This window comes from Cherax quadricarinatus, unplaced genomic scaffold (assembly GCF_038502225.1).
Source record: "Cherax quadricarinatus isolate ZL_2023a unplaced genomic scaffold, ASM3850222v1 Contig757, whole genome shotgun sequence".
In the NCBI taxonomy this organism is placed as follows: Eukaryota; Metazoa; Arthropoda; class Malacostraca; order Decapoda; family Parastacidae; genus Cherax; species Cherax quadricarinatus.
In genome coordinates, this window is record NW_027195783.1 from 45065 (window position 1) to 65504 (window position 20440).

General features: G+C 43.4%; 2 protein-coding genes across 2 annotated transcripts in view; one reads left to right on the forward strand and one right to left on the reverse strand.

Moving 5' to 3' along the window:
- Positions 1-20440, forward strand: part of LOC128703267 (organic cation transporter protein) — a gene marked incomplete at its 3' end in the record, with an annotated part of 91618 nt that overhangs the window by 9183 nt on the left and 61995 nt on the right. Inside the window, 1 exon segment of the mRNA XM_070080647.1 lies at positions 6979-7147. Coding sequence (XP_069936748.1) covers positions 6979-7147 — 169 coding nt within the window.
- Positions 11513-12468, reverse strand: LOC138851478 (probable elastin-binding protein EbpS; the record flags this gene model as incomplete). Its single annotated transcript, XM_070080646.1, has 2 exons — positions 11513-11791; positions 12355-12468. Coding segments are annotated over 2 exons (393 nt in total), but the record flags the coding sequence as incomplete, so codon positions are not given.

Consider the following 20440-nt stretch of genomic DNA (forward strand, 5'->3'; position numbering starts at 1 on the left):
ACCTGTATTCCCTGGAACACAGGAGGGAGAGATACATGATTATATACACCTGGAAAATCCTAGAGGGACTAGTACCGAACTTGCACACGAAAATCACTCACAGCGAAAGCAAAAGACTTGGCAGACGATGCACCATCCCCCCAATGAAAAGCAGGGGTGTCACTAGCACGTTAAGAGACCATACAATAAGTGTCAGGGGCCCGAGACTGTTCAACTGCCTCCCAGCATACATAAGGGGGATTACCAACAGACCCCTGGCAGTCTTCAAGCTGGCACTGGACAAGCACCTAAAGTCAGTTCCTGATCAGCCGGGCTGTGGCTCGTACGTTGGTTTGCGTGCAGCCAGCAGCAACAGCCTGGTTGATCAGGCGCTGATCCACCAGGAGGCCTGGTCACAGACCGGGCCACGGGGGCGTTGACCCCCGAAACTCTCTCCAGGTAAACTCCAGGTATGTATTTAGAATTTAGAATATACATATTTAGAATTTAGAGTATATATATTTAGAATTTAGAATATATATATTTAGAATTTAGAATATATGTATTTAGAATTTAGAATATATGTATTTAGAATATATTTATTTAGAATTTAGAATATATGTATTTAGAATTTAGAATATATATATTTAGAATTTAGAATGCAGTGGACCCTCAACCAGCGATGGCATCGATTAACGATAAATCTAACTAGCGATACATTTTATTGCAAAAATTTTGCCTCGATTAGCGCTAAAAACCTCGACCAACACTATTCGTTCCGTCTGAGATGCGGCCACTTCTGGCCAGTGTTTGCAAGCCAGCCAGCCACCGCGGTCGCTTCCAAGCATACAATCGGAACATTTTATATTATCACAGCCTTTTTAGTGATTGCACCTGCAAAATAAGGCACCATGGGCCCCAAGAAAGCTTCTAGTGCCAACCCTACAGCAAAAAGGGTGAGAATTACTATGGATATGAAGAAAGAGATCATTGCTAAGTATGAAAGTGGAGTGCATGTCTCCGAGCTGGCCAGGCTGTACACAAAACCCCAATCAACCATCGCTACTATTGTGGCCAAGAAAACGGCAATCAAGGAAGCAGTTCTTGCCAAAGGTGCAACTATGTTTTCAAAACTGAGATCGCAAGTGATAGAAGATGTTGAGAGACTGTTATTGGTATGGATAAACGAAAAACAGATAGCAGGAGATAGCATCTCTCAAGCGATCATATGCGAAAAGGCTAGGAAGTTGCATGACGATTTAATTAGAAAAATGCCAGCAACTAGTGGTGATGTGAGTGAATTTAAGGCCAGCAAAGGTTGGTTTGAGAGATTTAAGAATCGTAGTGGCATACATAGTGTGATAAGGCATGGTGAGGCTGCCAGTTTGGACCAAAAAGCAGCTGAAAAATATGTGCAGGAATTCAAGGAGTACATAGACAGTGAAGGACTGAAACCTGAACAAGTGTTTAATGGTGACACTGACAATGTTGTGAAACACTTTAGGAATGCCATAAAGGAACGGGAGGTACAGGCCTCTATGGGCAGATATGTTGTGCGACAGAGGTCCAGTGACTCTCAAGCTGGTCCTAGTGGCATTAAAAGAAGAAGGGAAGTAACCCCGAAAAAGGACTTACCACCTCAAGTCCTAATGGAAGGGGATTCCCCTTCTAAACACTAAGACCATCAACACACTCCCCTCTTCCCATCCCATCAATCATCACCAGATCTTCAATAAAGGTAAGTGTCATGTAACTGTGCATGTCTTCTTCAGTTTGTGTATATTAAAATTAATATTTCATGTGTTAAAATTTTTTTTTCAATACTTTTAGGTGTCTTGCATGGATTAATTTGATTTCCATTATTTCTTATGGGGAAAATTAACTTGACTAACGATTATTCTGACTAACGATGAACTCTCAGGAACGGATTAATAGCGTTAGTCGAGGGTCCACTGTATATGTATTTAGAATTTAGAATATATGTATTTAGAATTTAGAATATATGTATTTAGAATTTAGAATATATGTATTTAGAATTTAGAATATTATTCAACTGGTTAATGTTGCTTGTTGTGAACCAGCCGGGTAATGTTGATTGTTGTGAACCATCCGGGTAATGTTGATTGTTGTGAACCAGCCGGGTAATGTTGATTGTTGTGAACCATCCGGGTAATGTTGATTGTTGTGAACCAGCCGGGTAATGTTGATTGTTGTGAACCATCCGGGTAATGTTGATTGTTGTGAACCATCCGGGTAATGTTGATTGTTGTGAACCAGCCGGGTAATGTTGATTGTTGTGAACCAGCCAGGTAATGTTGATTGTTGTGAACCAGCCGGGTAATGTTGATTGTTGTGAACCATCCGGGTAATGTTGATTGTTGTGAACCAGCCGGTTAATGTTGATTGTTGTGAACCAGCCGGGTAATGTTGATTGTTGTGAACCAGCCGGTTAATGTTGATTGTTGTGAACCAGCCGGTTAATGTTGTTTGTTGTGAACCAGCCGGTTAATGTTGTTGTGAACCAGCTGGTTAATGTTGATTGTTGTGAACCAGCCGGGTAATGTTGATTATTGTGAACCAGCCGGGTAATGTTGATTGTTGTGAACCAGCCGGGTAATGTTGATTGTTGTGAACCAGCCGAGTAATGTTGATTGTTGTGAACCAGCCAGTTAATATTGATTGTTGTGAACCAGCCGGTTAATGTTGATTGTTGTGAACCAGCCGGTTAATGTTGATTGTTGTGAACCAGCCGGTTAATGTTGATTGTTGTGAACCAGCCAGTTAATGTTGATTGTTGTGAACCAGCCAGTTAATGTTGATTGTTGTGAACCAGCCGGTTAATGTTGATTGTTGAGAACCAGGCAGTTAATGTTGATTGTTGTGAACCAGCCGGTTAATGTTGATTGTTGTGAACCAGCCAGTTAATGTTGATTGTTGTGAACCAGCCGGTTAATGTTGATTGTTGTGAACCAGCCAGTTAATGTTGATTGTTGTGAACCAGCCGGTTAATGTTGATTGTTGTGAACCAGCTGGTTAATGTTGATTGTTGTGAACCAGCCGGTTAATGTTGTTTGTTGTGAACGAGCCGGTTAATGTTGATTGTTGTGAACCACCTGGGTAATGTTAGGAACCAGCCAGGTAATGTTAAGAATCAGCCAGGTAATGTTAGGAACCAGCTGGGTAATGTTAGGAACCAGCCAGGAAATGTTAGGAATCAGCCAGGTAATGTTAGGAACCAGCTGGGTAATGTTAGGAACCAGCCGGGTAATGTTAGGAACCAGCCAGGTAATGTTAGGAACCAGCCAGGTAATGTTAGGAACCAGCCAGGTAATGTTAGGAACCAGCTGGGTAATGTTAGGAACCAGCCAGGTAATGTTAGGGACCAGCCGGGTAATGTTAGGAACCAGCCAGTTAATGTTAGAAACCAGCCTGGTAATGTTAGGAACCAGCCGGGTAATGTTAGGAACCAGCCAGGTAATGTTAGGAACCAGTCGGGTAATGTTAGGAACCAGCCGGGTAATGTTAGGAACCAGCCAGGTAATGTTAGGAACCAGCTGGGTAATGTTAGGAAGCAGCCAGGTAATGTTAGGAACCAGCTGGGTAATGTTAGGAACCAGCCGGGTAATGTTAGGAACCAGCTGGGTAATGTTAGGAACCAGCCGGGTAATGTTAGGAACCAGCCAGGTAATGTTAGGAACCAGCCGGGTAATGTTAGGAACCAGCTGGGTAATGTTAGGAACCAGCAGGGTAAGGTTAGGAACCAGCCAGGTAATGTTAGGAACCAGCCAGGTAATGTTAGGAACCAGCCGGGTAATGTTAGGAACCAGCTGGGTAATGTTAGGAACCAGCCAGGTAATGTTAGGGACCAGCCGGGTAATGTTAGGAACCAGCCAGGTAATGTTAGGAACCAGCCTGGTAATGTTAGGAACCAGCTGGGTAATGTTAGGAACCAGCCGGGTAATGTTAGGAACCAGCCAGGTAATGTTAGGAACCAGCTGGGTAATGTTAGGAAGCAGCCAGGTAATGTTAGGAACCAGCTGGGTAATGTTAGGAACCAGCCGGGTAATGTTAGGAACCAGCTGGGTAATGTTAGGAACCAGCCGGGTAATGTTAGGAACCAGCCAGGTAATGTTAGGAACCAGCCAGGTAATGTTAGGAACCAGCCGGGTAATGTTAGGAACCAGCCAGGTAATGTTAGGAACCAGCCAGGTAATGTTAGGAACCAGCCGGGTAATGTTAGGAACCAGCCGGGTAATGTTAGGAACCAGCCGGGTAATGTTAGGAACCAGCCGGGTAATGTTAGGAACCAGCCGGGTAATGTTAGGAACCAGCCAGGTAATGTTAGGAACCAGCCGGGTAATGTTAGGAACCAGCCAGGTAATGTTAGGAACCAGCCAGGTAATGTTAGGAACCAGCTGGGTAATGTTAGGAACCAGCCAGGTAATGTTAATGACCAGCCGGGTAATGTTAGGAACCAGCCAGGTAATGTTAGAAACCAGCCTGGTAATGTTAGGAACCAGCCGGGTAATGTTAGGAACCAGCCAGGTAATGTTAGGAACCAGTCGGGTAATGTTAGGAACCAGCCGGGTAATGTTAGGAACCAGCCAGGTAATGTTAGGAACCAGCTGGGTAATGTTAGGAAGCAGCCAGGTAATGTTAGGAACCAGCTGGGTAATGTTAGGAACCAGCCGGGTAATGTTAGGAACCAGCTGGGTAATGTTAGGAACCAGCCGGGTAATGTTAGGAACCAGCCAGGTAATGTTAGGAACCAGCCGGGTAATGTTAGGAACCAGCTGGGTAATGTTAGGAACCAGCAGGGTAAGGTTAGGAACCAGCCAGGTAATGTTAGGAACCAGCCAGGTAATGTTAGGAACCAGCCGGGTAATGTTAGGAACCAGCTGGGTAATGTTAGGAACCAGCCAGGTAATGTTAGGGACCAGCCGGGTAATGTTAGGAACCAGCCAGGTAATGTTAGGAACCAGCCTGGTAATGTTAGGAACCAGCTGGGTAATGTTAGGAACCAGCCGGGTAATGTTAGGAACCAGCCAGGTAATGTTAGGAACCAGCTGGGTAATGTTAGGAAGCAGCCAGGTAATGTTAGGAACCAGCTGGGTAATGTTAGGAACCAGCCGGGTAATGTTAGGAACCAGCTGGGTAATGTTAGGAACCAGCCGGGTAATGTTAGGAACCAGCCAGGTAATGTTAGGAACCAGCCAGGTAATGTTAGGAACCAGCCGGGTAATGTTAGGAACCAGCCAGGTAATGTTAGGAACCAGCCAGGTAATGTTAGGAACCAGCCGGGTAATGTTAGGAACCAGCCGGGTAATGTTAGGAACCAGCCGGGTAATGTTAGGAACCAGCCGGGTAATGTTAGGAACCAGCCAGGTAATGTTAGGAACCAGCCGGGTAATGTTAGGAACCAGCCAGGTAATGTTAGGAACCAGCCAGGTAATGTTAGGAACGAGCCGGGTAATGTTAGGAACCAGCCGGGTAATGTTAGGAACCAGCCGGGTAATGTTAGGAACCAGCCGGGTAACGTTAGGAACCAGCCTGGTAATGTAAGGAACCAGCCGGGTAACGTTAGGAACCAGCTTGGTAATGTTAGGAACCAGCCAGGTAATGTTAGGAACCAGCCAGGTAATGTTAGGAACCAGCCTGGTAATGTTAGGAACCAGCCGGGTAATGTTAGGAACCAGCCAGGTAATGTTAGGAACCAGCCGGGTAATGTTAGGAACCAGCCGGGTAATGTTAGGAACCAGCCAGGTAATGTTAGGAACCAGCCGGGTAAAGTTAGGAACCAGCCAGGTAATGTTAGGAACCAGCCGGGTAATGTTAGGAACCAGCCAGGTAATGTTAGGAACCAGCCAGGTAATGTTAGGAACCAGCCAGGTAATGTTAGGAACCAGCCAGGTAATGTTAGGAACCAGCCAGGTAATGTTAGGAACCAGCCAGGTAATGTTAGGAACCAGCCGGGTAATGTTAGGAACCAGCCAGGTAATGTTAGGAACCAGCCAGGTAATGTTAGGAACCAGCCGGGTAATGTTAGGAACCAGCCAGGTAATGTTAGGAACCAGCCAGGTAATGTTAGGAACCAGCCAGGTAATGTTAGGAACCAGCCAGGTAATGTTAGGAACCAGCCAGGTAATGTTAGGAACCAGCCAGGTAATGTTAGGAACCAGCCGGGTAATGTTAGGAACCAGCCAGGTAATGTTAGGAACCAGCCAGGTAATGTTAGGAACCAGCCAGGTAATGTTAGGAACCAGCCAGGTAATGTTAGGAACCAGCCAGGTAATGTTAGGAACCAGCCAGGTAATGTTAGGAACCAGCCGGGTAATGTTAGGAACCAGCCAGGTAATGTTAGGAACCAGCCGGGTAATGTTAGGAACCAGCCAGGTAATGTTAGGAACCAGCCGGGTAATGTTAGGAACCAGCCGGGTAATGTTAGGAACCAGCCGGATAATGTTAGGAACCAGCCAGGTAATGTTAGGAACCAGCCGGGTAATGTTAGGAACCAGTCAGGTAATGTTAGGAACCAGCCAGGTAATGTTAGGAACCAGCCAGGTAATGTTAGGAACCAGTCTGGTAATGTTAGGAACCAGCCGGGTAATGTTAGGAACCAGCCGGGTAATGTTAGGAACCAGCCGGGTAATGTTAGGAACCAGCCAGGTAATGTTAGGAACCAGCCAGGTAATGTTAGGAACCAGCCGGGTAATGTTAGGATCCAGCCGGGTAATGTTAGGAACCAGCCGGGTAATGTTAGGAACCAGCCAGGTAATGTTAGGAACCAGCCAGGTAATGTTAGGAACCAGCCGGGTAATGTTAGGAACCAGCCGGGTAATGTTAGGAACCAGCCGGGTAATGTTAGGAACCAGCCGGGTAATGTTAGGAACCAGCCGGGTAATGCAGAATGTAGCATAGGAGTTTAAAATGCCTCTTCATATATTTACTGTCAGCTACGAAAAATATTTTCCAAAAGTCTACTTAATTTTGTTTTCTCAGCTGTGGAATTTGTCGGCACCAAATGGCGGACTTTTACGGGGATTATTATAGAAATTCCCTTTGCCCTTGGTGAAGCTATGACTGGAGTGTTGGCTGTGTTTATCAGGGACTGGCGCTGGCTGATTGTTGCTGTTACTGCTCCTGCGTTCCTGCTTGTGTCTTATACTTGGTATGTATTGAGTGTAAGTGTTGGTACTATTGCTTCTTGGTTGTACCTTATACTTGTTATGTACAGAGTGTAAGTGTTGGTACTATTGCTTCTTGGTTATACCTTATACTTGTTATGTACAGAGTGTAAGTGTTGGTACTATTGCTTCTTGGTTATACCTTATACTTGTTTTGTACAGAGTGTAAGTGTTGGTACTATTGCTTCTTGGTTATACCTTATACTTGGTATGTATAGAGTGTAAGTGTTGGTACTATTGCTTCTTGGTTATACCTTATACTTGTTTTGTACAGAGTGTATGTGTTGGTACTATTGCTTCTTGGTTATACCTTATACTTGTTATGTACAGAGTGTAAGTGTTGGTACTATTGCTTCATGGTTATACCTTATACTTGTTTTGTACAGAGTGTATGTGTTGGTACTATTGCTTCTTGGTTATACCTTATACTTGTTATGTACAGAGTGTAAGTGTTGGTACTATTGCTTCTTGGTTATACCTTATACTTGTTATGTACAGAGTGTAAGTGTTGGTACTATTGCTTCTTGGTTATACCTTATACCTGGTATGTATAGAGTGTAAGTGTTGGTACTATTGCTTCTTGGTTATACCTTATACTTGGTATGTACAGAGTGTAAGTGTTGGTACTATTGCTTCTTGGTTATACCTTATACTTGGTATGTACAGAGTGTAAGTGTTGGTACTATTGCTTCTTGGTTATACCTTATACTTGGTATGTACAGAGTGTAAGTGTTGGTACTATTGCTTCTTGATTATACCTTATACTTGGTATGTACAGAGTGTAAGTGTTGGTACTATTGCTTCTTGGTTATACCTTATACTTGGTATGTACAGAGTGTAAGTGTTGGTACTATTGCTTCTTGGTTATACCTTATACTTGGTATGTACAGAGTGTAAGTGTTGGTACTATTGCTTCTTGGTTATACCTTATACTTGGTATGTACAGAGTGTAAGTGTTGGTACTATTACTTCTTGATTATACCTTATACTTGGTATGTACAGAGTGTAAGTGTTGGTACTATTGCTTCTTGGTTATACCTTATACTTGGTATGTACAGAGTGTAAGTGTTGGTACTATTGCTTCTTGGTTATACCTTATACTTGGTATGTACAGAGTGTAAGTGTTGGTACTATTGCTTCTTGGTTATACCTTATACTTGGTATGTACAGAGTGTAAGTGTTGGTACTATTGCTTCTTGGTTATACCTTATACTTGGTATGTACAGAGTGTAAGTGTTGGTACTATTGCTTCTTGATTATACCTTATACTTGGTATGTACAGAGTGTAAGTGTTGGTACTATTGCTTCTTGGTTATACCTTATACTTGGTATGTACAGAGTGTAAGTGTTGGTACTACTGCTTCTTGGTTATACCTTATACTTGGTATGTACAGAGTGTAAGTGTTGGTACTATTGCTTCTTGGTTATACCTTATACTTGGTATGTACAGAGTGTAAGTGTTGGTACTATTGTACAGAGTGTAAGTGTTGGTACTATTGCTTCTTGGTTATACCTTATACTTGGTATGTACAGAGTGTAAGTGTTGGTACTATTGCTTCTTGATTATACCTTATACTTGGTATGTACAGAGTGTAAGTGTTGGTACTATTGCTTCTTGGTTATACCTTATACTTGGTATGTACAGAGTGTAAGTGTTGGTACTATTGCTTCTTGGTTATACCTTATACTTGGTATGTACAGAGTGTAAGCGTTGGTACTATTGCTTCTTGATTATACCTTATACTTGGTATGTACAGAGTGTAAGTGTTGGTACTATTGCTTCTTGGTTATACCTTATACTTGGTATGTACAGAGTGTAAGTGTTGGTACTATTTGTTCCGGCTTGTGTCTTATACTTGGTATGTACAGAGTGTAAGTGTTGGTACTATTTGTTCCTGCTTGTGTCTTATACTTGGTATGTACAGAGTGTAAGTGTTGGTACTATTTGTTCCTGCTTGTGTCTTATACTTGGTATGTACAGAGTGTAAGTGTTGGTACTATTGCTTCTTGATTATACCTTATACTTGGTATGTACAGAGTGTAAGTGTTGGTACTATTGCTTCTTGGTTATACCTTATACTTGGTATGTACAGAGTGTAAGTGTTGGTACTATTACTTCTTGGTTATACCTTATACTTGGTATGTACAGAGTGTAAGTGTTGGTACTATTTGTTCCGGCATGTGTCTTATACTTGGTATGTACAAAGTGTAAGTGTTGGTACTATTTGTTCCTGCTTGTGTCTTATACTCGGTATGTACAGAGTGTAAGTGTTGGTACTATTTGTTCCTGCTTGTGTTTTATACTTGGTATGTACAGAGTGTAAGTGTTGGTACTATTTGTTACTGCTTGTGTCTTATACTTGGTATGTACAGAGTGTAAGTGTTGATACAATTTCTTCTTGGTTATACCTTATACTTGGTATGTACAGAGTGTAAGTGTTGGTACTATTGCTTCTTGGTTATACCTTATACTTGGTATGTACAGAGTGTAAGTGTTGGTACTATTGCTTCTTGGTTATACCTTATACTTGGTATGTACAGAGTGTAAGTGTTGGTACTATTGCTTCTTGGTTATACCTTATACTTGGTATGTACAGAGTGTAAGTGTTGGTACTATTGCTTCTTGGTTATACCTTATACTTGTTATGTATAGAGTGTAAGTGTTGGTACTATTTGTTCCTGCTTGTGTTTTATACTTGGTATGTACAGAGTGTAAGTGTTGGTACTATTTCTTCTTGGTTATACGTTATACTTGGTATGTACAGAGTGTAAGTGTTGGTACTATTGCTTCTTGGTTATACCTTATACTTGGTATGTACAGAGTGTAAGTGTTGGTACTATTTCTTCTTGGTTATACCTTATACTTGGTATGTACAGAGTGTAAGTGTTGGTACTATTGCTTCTTGGTTATACCTTATACTTGGTATGTACAGAGTGTAAGTCTTTGTACTATTTCTTCTTGGTTATACCTTATACTTGGTATGTACAGAGTGTAAGTGTTGTTACTATTCCTTATTGATTATACCTGGAAGTATACCTGGAGAGAGTTCCGGGCGTCAACGCCCTCGTGGACCGGTATGTGACCAGGTCTCATGGTGGATCAGGGTCTGATCAACCAGGCTGTTACCGCTGGTCTTGAAGACAACCAGGGGTCTTGATGACAACCAGGGGTCTTGAAGGCAACCAGGCTTCTTGAAGACAACCAGGGGTCTTGAAGACAGCCAGGGGTCTTGAAGACAACCAGGGGACTTGAAGACAACCAGGGGTCTTGAAGACAACGAGGGGTCTTGAAGACAACCAGGGGTCTTGAAGACAACCAGGGGTCTTGAAGACAGCCAGGGGTCTTGAAGACAACCAGGTTTCTTGAAGACAACCAGAGGTCTTGAAGACAACCAGGGGTTTTGAAGACAACCAGGAGTCTTGAAGATAGCCAGGGTTCTTGAAGACAACCATGGGACTTGAAGACAACCAGGGGTCTTGAAGACAACCAGTAGTCTTGAAGACAACCAGGGGTCTTGAAGGCAACCAGGGGTCTTGAAGACAACCAGGGGTCTTGAAGACAACCAGGAGTCTTGAAGATAGCCAGGGTTCTTGAAGACAACCAGGGGTCTTGATGACAACCAGGGGTCTTGAAGACAACCAGGGGTCTTGAAGACAACCAGAGGTCTTGAAGACAACCAGGGGTCTTGAAGACAACCAGGGGTCTTGAAGACACCCAGAGGTCTTGAAGACAACCAGGGGTCTTGAAGACAACCAGGGGTCTTGAAGAGAGCCAGGGGTCTTGAAGACAACCAGGGTTCTTGAAGACAACCAGGAGTCTTGATGACAACCAGGGGTCTTGAAGACAACCAGGGGTCTTGAAGACAACCAGGGGTCTTGAAGACAACCAGAGGTCTCGAAGGCAACCAGGGGTCTTGAAGACAACCAGGGGTCTTGAAGACAGCCAGGGGTCTTGAAGACAACCAGGGTACTTGAAGACAACCAGGGGTCTTGATGACAACCAGGGGTCTTGAAGACAGCCAGGGGTCTTGAAGACAACCAGGGGTCTTGAAGACAACGAGGGGTCTTGAAGACAACCAGGGGTCTTGAAGACAACCAGGGGTCTTGAAGACAGCCAGGGGTCTTGAAGACACCCAGAGGTCTTGAAGACACCCAGAGGTCTTGAAGACAACCAGGGGACTATTGGTAATCCCCCTTATGTATGTTGGGAGGCAGTTGAAGAGTCTTGTGCAAAATGCACCCGGGGTGTGGGACGTGGTACTTGAGGTATACGGGTTGTGTGTGCAACCTTGTCCAGTTGTTACTATCACTGCTCTTGTCTTATTTTATCCATCACTTGGAATGTACAGTTACTGTAAGAACCATGTGTAATTGTTATTACTGGTCCTCTTGTTATCACTGGTCCTCTTGTTGTTATCACTGCTGTTCTTGTTATCACTGGTCCTCTTGTTGTTATCACTGCTGTTCTTGTTATCACTGCTCCTCTTGTTGTTATCACTGCTGTTCTTGTTATCACTGCTCCTCTTGTTATCACTGCTCCTCTTGTTATTATCACTGCTCCTCTTGTTATCACTGCTCCTCTTGTTGTTATCACTGCTCCTCTTGTTATCACTGCTCCTCTTGTTATCACTGCTCCTCTTGTTATCACTGCTCCTCTTGTTATCACTGCTCCTCTTGTTATCACTGCTCCTCTTGTTATCACTGCTCCTCTTGTTATCACTGCTCCTCTTGTTATCACTGCTCCTCTTGTTATCACTGCTCCTCTTGTTATCACTGCTCTTGTTATCACTGCTCCTCTTGTTATCACTGCTCTTGTTATCACTGCTCCTCTTGTTATCACAGCTCCTCTTGTTATCACTGCTCCTCTTGTTATCACTGCTCTTGTTATCACTGCTCCTCTTGTTATCACCGCTCCTCTTGTTATCACTGCTCCTCTTGTTATCACTGCTCTTGTTATCACTGCTCCTCTTGTTATCACTGCTCTTGTTATCACTGCTCCTCTTGTTATCACTGCTCCTCTTGTTATCACTGCTCTTGTTATCACTGCTCCTCTTGTTATCACTGCTGTTATCACTGCTCCTCTTGTTATCACTGCTCCTCTTGTTATCACTGCTCCTCTTGTTATCACTGCTGCTCATGTTGTTATCACTGCTCCTCTTGTTGTTATCACTGCTCCTCTTGTTGTTATCACTGCTGCTCTCTTGTTATCACTGCTCCTCTTGTTATCACTGCTCCTCTTGTTATCACTGCTCCTCTTGTTGTTATCACTGCTCCTCTTGTTATCACTGCTCCTCTTGTTATCACTGCTCCTCTTGTTATCACTGCTCCTCTTGTTATCACTGCTCCTCTTGTTGTTATCACTGCTCCTCTTGTTATCACTGCTCCTCTTGTTGTTATCACTGCTCCTCTTGTTATCACTGCTCCTCTTGTTATCACTGCTCCTCTTGTTATCACTGCTCCTCTTGTTGTTATCACTGCTCCTCTTGTTATCACTGCTCCTCTTGTTGTTATCACTGCTCCTCTTGTTATCACTGCTCCTCTTGTTGTTATCACTGCTCCTCTTGTTATCACTGCTCCTCTTGTTGTTATCACTGCTCCTCTTGTTATCACTGGTCCTCTTGTTATCACTGCTCCTCTTGTTATCACTGCTCTTGTTATCACTGCTCCTCTTGTTATCACTGCTCTTGTTATCACTGCTCCTCTTGTTATCACTGCTCCTCTTGTTATCACTGCTCCTCTTGTTATCACTGCTCTTGTTATCACTGCTCCTCTTGTTATCACTGCTCTTGTTATCACTGCTCCTCTTGTTATCACTGCTCTTGTTATCACTGCTCTTGTTATCACTGCTCTTGTTATCACCGCTCCTCTTGTTATCACTGCTCCTCTTGTTATCACTGTTCCTCTTGTTATCACTGCTCCTCTTGTTATCACTGCTCCTCTTGTTATCACTGCTCCTCTTGTTATTATCACTGCTCCTCTTGTTATCACTGCTCCTCTTGTTATCACTGCTCTTGTTATCACTGCTCCTCTTGTTATCACCGCTCCTCTTGTCACTGCTCCTCTTGTCACTGCTCCTCTTGTTATCACTGCTCCTCATTTTATCACCGCTCCTCTTGTCACTGCTCCTCTTGTCGCTGCTCCTCTTCTTATCACTGCTCCTCTTGTTATCACTGCTCCTCTTGTTATCACTGCTCCTGTTGTTATCACCGCTCCTCTTGTTGTTATCACTGTCCTCTTGTTATCACCGCTCCTCTTGTTATCACTGCTCCTCTTGTTATCACTGCTCCTCTTGTTATCACTGCTCCTGTTGTTATCACTGCTCCTCTTGTTATCACTGCTTCTCTTGTTATCACTGCTCCTGTTGTTATCACTGCTCCTGTTGTTATCACTGCTCCTCTTGTTATCACCGCTCCTCTTGTTATCACCGCTCCTCTTGTTATCACCGCTCCTCTTGTTATCACTGTTCCTCTTGTTGCTATCACTGCTCTTGTTATCACTGATCCTCTTGTTATCACTGCTCCTCTTGTTATCACTGCTCCTCTTGTTATCACTGCTCCTCTTGTTATCACTGCTCCTCTTGTTATCACTGCTCCTCTTGTTATCACTGTTCCTCTTGTTGCTATCACTGCTCTTGTTATCACTGCTCCTCTTGTTATCACCGCTCCTTTTGTTATCACTGCTCCTCTTGTTATCACTGCTCCTCTTGTTTTCACTGCTCCTCTTGTTATCACTGCTCCTCTTGTTTTCACTGCTCCTCTTGTTATCACTGCTCCTCTTATTATCACAGCTCCTCTTGTTATAACTGCTCCTCTTGTTATCACTGCTCTTGTTATCACTGCTCCTCTTGTTATCACCGCTCCTTTTATCACTGCTCCTCTTGTTATCACTGATCCTCTTGTTATCACTGCTCCTCTTGTTATCACTGCTCCTCTTGTTTTCACTGCTCCTCTTGTTATCACTGCTCCTCTTATTATCACTGCTCCTCTTGTTATCACTGCTCCTCTTGTTATCACTGCTCTTGTTATCACCGCTCCTCTTGTTATCACTGCTCCTCTTGTTATCACTGCTCCTCTTGTTATCACCGCTCCTCTTGTTATCACCGCTCCTCTTGTTATCACTGCTCCTCTTGTTATCACTGCTCCTCTTGTTATCACTGCTCCTCTTGTTATCACTGCTCCTCTTGTTATCACTGCTCCTCTTGTTATCACTGCTCCTCTTCTTATCACTGCTCCTCTTCTTATCACTTCTCCTCTTGTTATCACTGCTCCTCTTGTTATCACTGCTCCTCTTGTTATCACTGCTCCTCTTGTTATCATTGCTCCTCTTGTTATCAATGCTCCTTTTGTTATCACTTCTCCTCTTGTTATCACTGCTCCTCTTGTTGTTATCACTGCTCCTCTTGTTATCACTACTCCTCTTGTTATCACTGCTCCTCTTGTTATCACTGCTCCTCTTGTTATCAATGCTCCTTTTGTTATCACTTCTCTTGTTATCACTGCTCCTCTTGTTGTTATCACTGCTCCTCTTGTTATCACTGCTCTTGTTATCACTGCTCCTCTTGTTATCACTGCTCTTCTTGTTATCACTGCTCCTCTTGTTATCACTGCTCCTCTTGTTGCTATCACTGCTCCTCTTGTTATCACTGCTTCTCTTGTTATCACTGCTCCTCTTATCACTGCTCCTTTTGTTATCACTGCTCCTCTTGTTATCACTGCTCCTCTTGTTATCAATGCTCCTTTTGTTATCACCGCTCCTCTTGTTATCACTGCTTCTCTTGTTATCACTGCTCCTCTTATCACTGCTCTTGTTATCACTGCTCCTCTTGTTATCACTGCTCCTCTTGTTATCACTGCTCCTCTTGTTATCAATGCTCCTTTTGTTATCACTTCTCCTCTTGTTATCACTGCTCCTCTTATTGTTATCAATGCTCCTTTTGTTATCACTTCTCCTCTTGTTATCACTGCTCCTCTTGTTGCTATCACTGCTCCTCTTGTTATCACTGCTTCTCTTGTTATCACTGCTCCTCTTATCACTGCTCTTGTTATCACTGCTCCTCTTGTTATCACTGCTCCTCTTGTTATCACTGCTCTTCTTGTTATCACTGCTTCTCTTGTTATCACTGCTCCTCTTTTCACTGCTCCTTTTATCACTGCTCCTCTTGTAACTGCTCCTCTTGTTATCACTGCTCCTCTTGTTATCACTGCTCCTCTTGTTATCACTGCTCATCTTGTTATCACTGCTCCTCTTGTTATCACTGCTCCTCTTGTTATCATTGCTCCTCTTGTTATCACCGCTCCTCTTGTTATCACTGGTCCTCTTGCTGTTATCGCCGCTCCCCTTGTTATCACTGCTTCTCTTGTTATCAATGCTCCTCTTGTTATCACCGCTCCTCTTGTTATCACTGCTTCTCTTGTTATCACTGCTCCTCTTGTTATCACTGCTCCGCTTGTTATCAATGCTCCTCTTGTTATCACCGCTCTTGTTGTTATCACCGCTCCTCTTGTTGTTATCACTGCTCCTCTTGTTATCACTGCTCCTCTTGTTATCACCGCTCCTCTTGTTATCACCGCTCCTCTTGTTATCACCGCTCCTCTTGTTATCACTGCTCCTCTTGTTATCACTGCTCCTCTTGTTGTTATCACCGCTCCTCTTGTTATCACCGCTCCTCTTGTTGTTATCACTGCTCCTCTTGTTATCACTGCTCCTCTTGTTATCACCGCTCCTCTTGTTGTTATCACTGCTCCTCTTGTTATCACTGCTCTTCTTGTTATCACCGCTCCTCTTGTTATCACTGCTCCTCTTGTTATCACTGCTCCTCTTGTTATCACTGCTCCTCTTGTTATCACTGCTCCTCTTGTTATCACCGCTTCTCTTGTTATCACTGCTCCTCTTGTTATCACTGCTCCTCTTGTTATCACTGCTCCTCTTGTTATCACTGCTCCTCTTGTTATCACCGCTCCTCTTGTTGTTATCACTGCTCCTCTTGTTATCACTGCTCCTCTTGTTATCACCGCTCCTCTTGTTGTTATCACCGCTCCTCTTGTTATCACTGCTCCTCTTGTTATCACCGCTCCTCTTGTTATCACCGCTCTTGTTATCACTGCTCCTCTTGTTATCACCGCTCCTCTTGTTATCACTGCTCCTCTTGTTATCACTGCTCCTCTTGTTATCACCGCTCCTCTTGTTATCACTGCTCCTCTTGTTATCACTGCTCCTCTTGTTATCACTGCTCCTCTTGTTGTTATCACTGTTTCTCTTATCACCGCTCCTCTTGTTGTTATCACTGTTTCTCTTGTTATCACCGCTCCTCTTGTTATCACTGTTCCCCTTGTTGTTATCACTGCTCTTGTTATCACCGCTCCTCTTGTTATCACTGCTCCTCTTGTTGTTATCACTGTTTCTCTTGTTATCACCGCTCCTCTTGGTGTTATCACCGCTCCTCTTGTTATCACTGCTCCTCTTGTTATCACCGCTCCTCTTGTTATCACTGCTCCTCTTGTTATCACCGCTCCTCTTGTTATCACCGCTCCTCTTGTTATCACTGCTCCTCTTGTTGTTATCACCGCTCCTCTTGTTATCACTGCTCCTCTTGTTATCACTGCTCCTCTTGTTATCACCGCTCCTCTTGTTATCACTGCTCCTCTTGTTATCACCGCTCCTCTTGTTATCACTGCTCCTCTTGTTATCACTACTCCCCTTGTTATCACTGCTCCTCTTGTTATCACTGCTCCTCTTGTTATCACCGCTCCTCTTGTTATCAGTGCTCCTCTTGTTGTTATCACCACTCCTGTTATCACTGCTCGTCTTGTTATCACTGCTCCTCTTGTTATCACTGATGCTCTTTTTATCACTGCTTCTCTTGTTATCACTACTCCCCTTGTTATCACTGCTCCTCTTGTTATCACTGCTCCTCTTGTTATCACCGCTCCTCTTGTTGTTATCAGTGCTCCTCTTGTTATCACTGCTCCTCTTGTTATCACCGCTCTTGTCACTGCTCCTCTTGTTATCACTGTTCCTCTTGTTATCACTGCTCCTCTTGTTATCACTGCTTTTCTTGTTATCACTGCTCCTCTTGTTATCACTGCTCCTCTTGTTATTATCACTGCTCCTCTTGTTATCACCGCTCCTCTTGTTATCACTGCTCCTCTTGTTATTATCACTGCTCCTCTTGTTATCACTGCTCCTCTTGTTATCACTGCTCCTCTTGTTATCACTGCTCCTCTTGTTATCACCGCTCCTCTTGTTATTATCACTGCTCCTCTTATCACTGCTCTTCTTGTTATTATCACTGCTCCTCTTGTTATCACCGCTCCTCTTGTTATCACTGCTCCTCTTGTTATTATCACTGCTCCTCTTGTTATCACTGCTCCTCTTGTTATTATCACTGCTTTTCTTGTTATCACTGCTCCTCTTGTTATCACTGCTCCTCTTGTTATTATCACTGCTCCTCTTGTTATCACTGCTCTTCTTGTTATTATCACTGCTCCTCTTGTTATCACCGCTCCTCTTGTTATCACTGCTCCTCTTGTTATTATCACTGCTCCTCTTGTTATCACTGCTCCTCTTGTTATTATCACTGCTCCTCTTGTTATTATCACTGCTCCTCTTGTTATCACTGCTCCTCTTGTTATCACTGCTCCTCTTGTTATCACTGCTCCTCTTGTTATCACAGCTCCTCTTGTTATCACTGCTCCTCTTGTTATCACCGCTCCTCTTGTTATCACTGCTCCTCTTGTTATCACTGCTCCTCTTGTTATCACCGCTCCTCTTGTTATCACTGCTCCTCTTGTTATTATCACTGCTCCTCTTGTTATCACTGCTCCTCTTGTTATTATCACTGCTCCTCTTGTTATCACTGCTCCTCTTGTTATCACTGCTCCTCTTGTTATCACTGCTCCTCTTGTTATCACCGCTCCTCTTGTTATCACTGCTCCTCTTGTTATTATCACTGCTCCTCTTGTTATCACTGCTCCTCTTGTTATTATCACTGCTCCTCTTGTTATCACTGCTCCTCTTGTTATCACTGCTCCTCTTGTTATCACCGCTCCTCTTGTTATCACTGCTCCTCTTGTTATTATCACTGCTCCTCTTGTTATCACTGCTCCTCTTGTTATTATCACTGCTCCTCTTGTTATCACTGCTCCTCTTGTTATTATCACTGCTCCTCTTGTTATCACTGCTCCTCTTGTTATCACTGCTCCTCTTGTTATCACTGCTCCTCTTGTTATCACCGCTCCTCTTGTTATCACTGCTCCTCTTGTTATCACCGCTCCTCTTGTTATCACTGCTCCTCTTGTTATCACTGCTCCTCTTGTTATCACAGCTCCTCTTGTTATCACTGCTCCTCGTGTTATTAAAACTGCTCCTCTTGTAATAACTGCTCCTCTTGTTATTATCACTGCTCTTGTTATCACTGCTCCTCTTGTTATCACTGCTCCTCTTGTTATTATCACTGCTCCTCTTGTTATTATGACTGCTCCTCTTGTTATTATCACTGCTCCTCTTGTTATCACTGCTCCTCTTGTTATCACTGCTCCTCTTGTTATCACTGCTCCTCTTGTTATCACTGCTCCTCTTGTTATCACTGCTCCTCTTGTTATCACTGCTCCTCTTGTGAAGGCTTACTCAGCCCTGTAACAACTTCAGACAGTATTACCAAGGCTGGCTCCTCCTCAGGAAAATTAATGAATAGAAAAAGAAATAATAACAGAAAAACAAACACTTTATTATATAGAAAATATAAAATATAAAACACTTAAATATGAAATATTAATCCTACATTAAAGAAAATGAAAAATGAAAAATATAAATGATAACTGAATTCAACGCTAATATAAAACTTGGGTGTCTGGTGTTGGTGACACTGCATGTTGTTGAAATCGTAGTCGTTGCTGATGATGTGGGGGGGTCGCAGGTGTTGATGACAACCCACCAGCTCGTTCTTCACAGATTTTCTAGCCATCAATAATCCGTCCAGATGACAGGAAAGCAGGTTTTTTCCCACTGCAATGATGAGGGGTTATATCCTGCTACTTCATACAGGTGCACAGGTAATTAAATCCAAAAAGGGGAAGTCTCAGGACGTTAGTCCATCTCCATCAATTCTACTCGTTGATTGGCAGGTGACCCTCTCTGTCATCCAAGCTGGAAAGATAGACAGGTTACCCACTGCTTAAGAAATCACTCTCCATGATAAGTACAATACCTAAAAGATGTGGTGATTATTACAACAGTCAACTTAGAGCAAGACTGAAAGGACTAAGTTTATTATTGGTCAAAAGTGAAGCTTTTGACCAATAAATCCACTAGAATACAAGGCAGGCATGTACTTACAGTAGTGCTGGGAGCTGTGAGTCTAGTGATTACTGTTTGGACCGGAGCCCCCACACGTCACCTTTCTGTGGGGGGGGGGAAGAAGGAGGGGAAGGGATAGCGGGAGCAAGACTGACCCTACCTTAACAAGCAGCTGGCAATCAAACTATCACTTTCTGGGTGGGGGAAAAAAGGCGGGAATAGCGGGAGCTAGACTTACCCTACCTTAACAAGTAGCCGGCAAGCAAACTATCACTTTCGAGGAGGGGGAAAAAAGGGGAGGGGGGGGGGAATAGCGGTAGCTGGACTTACCCTACCTTAACAAGTAGCCGGCAATGAAACTATTGTTATTATACACTCCATCGCAACTCCTATCTATTGAACTTTTCCCTCACATTATCACTGCTCCTCTTATCACTGCTCCTCTTGTTATTATCACTGCTCCTCTTGTTATCACTTCTTCTCTTGTTATCAATGCTCTTCTTGTTATCACTGCTCCTCTTGTTATCACTTCTCCTGTTGAGAAATAGCTTTACCAGCTAAGCTTAATCTATAAATATAAATATAGTGAACACTTAGCTGATAAAAGACAGCAAATCGTCTACACAGCCGCCCCTGCAGACGAGGTCTAGAAGCTGTCGAAACCATCTTTCAACGGGCTGTAAAGATTTATAATTTGTAAGATTATAAATTACCCCTAGGGGGTGTTATGTCAGCATATTTCATTCACTGATGGCTGACAAAATACATACTTGTTTGGACTCAAAAGTCCACACCTTACTGCCGACTATAGGTTGATTACAAATTCCTTGCGACTCAAGTACTGCGCAGTCCCCCGTACTACAAGAAATTCGTAACATACCTTGCTCTTGTAACGTGAGCTATGGTGTTCTTCACACCTTCGACAGGTATCGGTGACTTGATAGAAGCTGAAGTGTCCTTGGATGTCCACGTCTTCCATTGTC